At 38.2% G+C, this 6000-nt stretch overlaps 1 protein-coding gene across 1 annotated transcript; it reads left to right on the forward strand.

The window, feature by feature from the left end:
- Nucleotides 1–3539: 3539 nt before the first annotated feature.
- On the forward strand, nt 3540–4004 carry s100w (S100 calcium binding protein W). The gene is made up of 2 exons (XM_076108898.1): nt 3540–3683; nt 3816–4004. Exons 1-2 carry the CDS (start codon nt 3540–3542, stop codon nt 4002–4004), a joined length of 333 nt encoding a protein of 110 aa, XP_075965013.1.
- Nucleotides 4005–6000: the final 1996 nt, after the last annotated feature.

The raw sequence follows: 6000 nt of genomic DNA on the forward strand, positions 1-6000 counted from the left end.
ATGGCTGTATTTATTGAAGCGCACCAGTAAGTTGTGACATTGTGACAAGAGAAGTGGAATTGAACAGTCAGAAAAGCACAGGCGTAAATAATGAAATAAATGATGGCTGGATTCCATGTAGCTGCTTTGATTTCAGGAATCCTTCTGGCTCACAGTCGCTCTCACTGAAACACTTGAATAGAATAGAGCCATTCGTTAGTGTTATTAGTAACACCTGTGCTTTTCGTTCTCTGACAAGCCAAAATGTCTACTGTGAGAAATGCTTTCGAACATACAATGTTGTAAGGTTTGAAAAAAAGATGCAGTTGTATATTATCTGCACAAAAACTTTAAGAAGGCAGCAACTAAATCAATAACCAAGGGGTTAATGGAAGACAATAGAATTGGATCACTGGAGCACACCGGAGGTCACTGAAGAAATTAAATTGCTAATGACAACAAAGCATTGTCTGCTTGATAAACGAGGCAAACCATCAAGGGCAATCCCAGTTATAAGCTATCAACAGACTGAGTGGACTGGTTATACTGGGACAGAGAGGCTGAGTGGACTGGTTATTATGCAGAGAAGGACTTTGCAGTGCACTAAACTTCAAACAGGTGAGTAACAAACTCATTTATTGTTGTAATTCACTGTCCAAAGTAGGGGGTCAGCAACCATTACATTGCCTATCAATGTAGGCTTGTGTATGTGCACTAGCAGGTAAAAGCGGTGCAATGTCTCCTTTATTTATTTGTGTGTATGTATGTTGTCTGCTTTTTTTTAGTTATTGCCTGTGATTTTTATTTAATTGTCTTAGTGTCAGGTTTTCTGGTTAATTCTAGTAAGGGTATACAGAGGGAGGTGAGTTTTTTGTTGTTGTATACACTTGCTGCAAATTGCTGGAATTTATTATTGGTTTGAACATAAGAGCATTATGGTGTGATGTTTCAATGGCGTGTACTTTGACATTTAATGTAATTTTATTTTGTAGCCTAAAGGTGATCTCGAATTTAATAATGTGTCATCATGTATATCAAACATTTTTTCACCATTTTAACTGACTACTTTTAACATTTTTAATTAAGTAAATATTTATTTACTATTGTTATTATAAATATTTTACAATAATAAAGACATTAAAAAATAAATTTACTTGAGTATGATATTGTAGCACTCGTTCCATCGCTGGTCATTTGTTATAAGCTTTGTTTTTCGCCAATAAGTGATTGCCTTACGTTTTAGCAAGTAAGTTGGATGCCACAATGGTCCCAGCTCAGCCAACATGGCAGCCTTTAATAACAAGTACTGAACATGGAAATAACATTGAAATGTGGAGATTTGGTACTTTAAGGAGGTGGTCATGCCTTTAATTCACCACTAGATGTCACAAAACTAGTTTTAAAGAACGAAACAATTGCTGTTCTACAGGTTCTCTCCAGTCTCACCATTTGAGTGAGGAAAGACAGTTTTATAAAAAATAAATGATGCTGGGTTCAGTGAGGATGCGTCAGACCAGACTGTAACATATAAACACACTTTTTGTTGAATCCTGACAAAGAGCATCAGTTGAATGGAGATTTTACATGAAAATATTGTGTTCCACAATGTGATGTGTGGTGTAGATGTTCTGGTATTAATCTGGTGTTGATGTGATGATGGTGCAGCTGCTGGACAGAGCAGCCAACTGCAGTTTAAGTTGAATAGAGTTTAACAAGAGTTTAACTGACAGTTTTGTCCCCTCCCTTGTAAGACTTTGGGTATACATCACACTGAACATGGTGAAAGGAATACCTTTACCTCCTTTGGACTTTTGTTTGTGCAGACTACACTGTAGAGAAACCTGTACCTCACACCCATACTTTGACAGGTGTTTGCTTACCTTGTTGCTTGGTGGATTATCTTGATCATGAAAGGAACACAGCCAAAGCAGCATACAACTGTGAGATTATATTTGACGGCATCAAATATAATCTCACAATCAAATTGATGCTTTATTCAAAGCTCTGCTCAAAGATATTTCTATTTCATTTTAAATTATTATAGTACAAGTTCATGGTGCAGACTGCAGAGGTCCAGCAGCTCCAAGTGAAACTGTAACTCATACCCTATAGCCAGCAGGGTGTGGAAAGATGAACGTTTTTGTAATTTACACCACACGATCCTTCGTCTCTATTTGCTTTGCCTCCCCTGCAAGGAGAATCTGATCGTTTTCAATAAGTGAAAGTGTTGAGGCCAAAGTGAAGAGAGGCTTGAGCTAAAAGGGACTTGGCAGGGGGCAACAGAGGGTAAGAGGAAGAAAATACTGCCCTTCTGTTGCCTTGGAACAAACAAGTGGAAAAAAGAGGTTGAGTTTCACGAAGTTGAGCAGAATGAATGGGGTGTGACTTGCGGTCAAAATGAACAAACAGCCAGGACACTCTCACTGACGGACTAGAGACTCTTGTAGAACTAAAGTAGGACATTTACAGTTACGCTAAAGAACAGGAAAATAAAGTTTTCAATTAGTTTCCATTGTGATCTCTGATGGTGGCAGAAGTACATAATTCAGCCACGACGGATCAATTTAAGTTAGAAAAAATGCTTTTGAAAGTATACTGAATTTTATTCCAATAATACTAAGAAATAAAATACAACTGGCACTGTTGAAACATGTTTTTGATTCTTAACTGCTCAAAAGAGAGAATTTCAGGAAATTCAATACAGCCTCATTGATATAGAACATTACCAAAAATCTAGGGCAACCAGGATAGACAAGATGCTCATGCAGCCAAATTACCTATGAACAAACGCATACACACATTTGGTTATGCCTTTAAACGCAGCACTTTAGGTGGGATTAAACCCACTCGCTGTAACTTTCCATTTATTCTGACATATTTTCTCCAGACAGCTACACTGAGCAACTCCTCAATAAAGAGGCTAATCTTAGATGCTCCTCCACACACACGTCATCAATGGCGACCGTTTGCTCTATACAACACAAGCAAAATAACTGTATTTAGTGAATGTTTTCTTTTCTATGGCACAGCTCTCTGGAAAACAAGTTAGTTAGTTGGGTGGGTGGGTGGGTGGAGAGGGGGGGGGGGGGGGGACATTTCCGGTGCACGTGTGGGTGTGTGTGTCGGACATCGTGTGTCTACTCTTTAAGAGGGCTTTAAGAGAGCTTCCCCCTCACTCTGACAACTGTCTCACCTTGGACAGCTGGTGATACGGACAGGATCTCTCTTCAGCCAGGGAACGTGAACTCTCAGGTGAGTCCCGATGAAAAGCAAGATTTTGGGGGAACGCAGGAAAGAACAAATAGCATTTAATTCAGATGCTGAGCATCAAAGATGCAATGGAAATGTTTGAGTTATGCCATGGTGTCTATTTCAGCTTTACTCAGTGCTCTGAGCATTTGTCGAGCACCTTATTGTGTTGAGTCTGATGTTTACAGTCAATGCTCATATGATACATTTTTATACATTTATGTATTTTCTGTTAATCCAGTATGTTTTTAAAGGTATTTGCTCTTGCCTCTGTTAATTACTCTCATCAATCGGTTTCTCCAGCTACAGCCATGGCTCGTTTGGACCAGGTCATCACAAACATTGTGGATATTTTTCTGGACTATGCTGATGATGACGGCAAGAAAAAGAAGTTATTAAACAAAGAAGAACTGAAAAAGATGTTGGAGGGCGAAATACAAAGTCCTGAGTTAAAAGTAAGAGACTGAACACACTCACTTTACGTTAATGGATATTCATGAAATGCGTGCGCTATCCTGCTTCGTCCTCACCACTTGTGCTTTTGTGCATTACATGATGTTATTTAACTGTAAAGATGTGTTCTCCAGGACAAAATCAATGCAGGTGACATTGAGGAAGCCATGAAGATGCTGGATAAAAACCACGATGGCGAGCTTAACTTCAGAGAGTTTTGTCGGTGCGTGAGTGAGCTGGCCAAGTGCTACTACCAGAAGAAGACAGGCAAGGGTGGCAAGAAAGGCAAGGGGAAAGAACAAGAAGGTGAACAAGAAGACTAAAGAACCAACCCTTAAAGTGTTTGTAATTATTTCTGTTTTGAAAGTTCATGCAAGATGTGATATTCGCTACCTTAGAACCTCTGTCAACAGGTTTTCAAAGAACTTTCCATTTAACACTTTGCTGAAAATAAATAAAAGCAATAAAGTTTGATTTGTTCTGCACGTGTAGTTGTTGGGTATATGGCGCCACTGCTGTGGGAGGAAACAAGCGTGGGTTCATCAAACATTCAACAGACATCACCCGCTGTGTTCTCCAGAGCACATATCACTGTCACTGCTTCCTGAGTGAACATTTTAAACTTTATCGGATATATTCCATGTCAGAAAAGTCACTTCAAATATCTATCTAGCTGTCTTTCCCTCTTTCGAAGTATTTTTGTAAAATCACATGAATTAAACCCCACTATTGTATATTAAGAAGATAGTATTCCCAACCCCTCAATGCACAAGGGAGTTATGACTTATCAATTATTATGAACATTTTTTATGTTTATACATTAATCATGAAAACTCTTTGATGGAATTGTTTATAATTTGGTTGTTGCCCAATAATTCCTTCAGATGTTTAACACACTTGCTCTGCTTAGGAAACCATGGCCACAAACACTGACAGTGTTCATACCGCTTTTAATGTCAATTTATATAAGGTTTCTATGATTTTAAAGGTGATTTTCATCCAATCCACAAAGTGTCGACTCACTCACATGGCTGCCTGTCTAGAAACAAACACACATGTCTATTGGTTCCTGTGAGGCACGTGTGACTGGCTGAACGAACCGTCTGTCCACAAAATATTTCTGTAGTAGTGTAAAGAAATGAGACCTTGTTTAAAGTGTCACGATGTAAATCAAAAAGTGTCAATATGTCCAGCATCTAATTTATCTACTAAGGTCATGACAATATATTCTAAAGCTGCGTTCAGATGTTTGTGTTTTGAAGCTTAGAACCAGAATGTGATGTAACACTGGAGTAAATTCAGTGATTCAATGCTGTTATATTTCTTATAGGCAAGGCAAAGCAAGTTTATTTGAACAGCACATTTCAACAAGGTAATTCAAAGTGCTTCACATAAAACCATTAAAAGCATTAAAACATAAGGCAAAAGAAAAGGAGATTTAAAAACAATTAAGAACATTCATTGAAACATTAAAAACAGTCATTAAAACACTAAAAAGCAGTGTAAGAGATAAAATACAGAGAAGAGAAGGACCTTTGAAGAACTTCAAATTTGTGTCCTCACCTCTTCCTAAATCAGTCACAACCATTGCTCGTCCATGCTTTATGCACTGCATTCTTCTGGCTGCGTGCAAGGTGGAGCAAGTGTGCTAAAATACTGTATGCAAGAGGTGAGCATCTACCAGCACACCAGCATGCCCTGTTCTCTCATACTGTAAGTACTTTAAATGTAATCATTTCAACTGAAATGTACTCATATGTCAATATATTAACATATGTTGGGCTGTGGAGGCAAATGTATTCCTTGTGTGTAGCTATAAATTAACCCATATCCCTCAAATACACCCATGTCCCTCAATTCATAAAGGCGTTTTCAAGCATATTGATGCAAATGGTAACAAATAGGCAGTTTCTCACAATAGATGGGAAGAGAGAGAATGAAAGAAAATAGTATTAACCATGCAGTGATTGCCATAAAAAGGTGAAGAAGCCCATCAGATTAGACTTCAGGTTATTTTTTTCTCAGATAATATTGAATAGACACTTCAGGCCTCCGTGGATGAAGCGGTAGCATCTGTTGTCAGCACATAAGCCATTTGTACGTTTTTGTTTGTTAAAAGATTTTATAGTCAATCTACTATTTAGTCTTCACCTTATTGTCTCTTGTCTGTCTTGTTGCTGTAGCACTCATTGACCATGAAACCTGCACACAAAGAAAACTCTCTGAAGTCGATGTTTTGCATCTATTTGTTTGAAAGCACCGCCTTTATGAGTCTGTCAGCACTTCAAGCTGAATAAACAGAATGTACCTGGTTGGATG

This window comes from Anarhichas minor, unplaced genomic scaffold (genome assembly GCF_050575085.1).
Source record: "Anarhichas minor isolate MPS153535 unplaced genomic scaffold, ASM5057508v1 ptg000041l, whole genome shotgun sequence".
Lineage (NCBI taxonomy): Eukaryota > Metazoa > Chordata > Actinopteri > Perciformes > Anarhichadidae > Anarhichas > Anarhichas minor.

Coding starts and splice junctions, on each gene's coding strand:
- s100w (XM_076108898.1), top strand. CDS start 3,540: ATGGCTCGTTTGGACCAGGTCATCACAAACATTGTGGATATTTTTCTG. Junction 3,684..3,815: donor TACAAAGTCCTGAGTTAAAA/GTAAGAGACTGA, acceptor TGTGTTCTCCAG/GACAAAATCAATGCAGGTGA.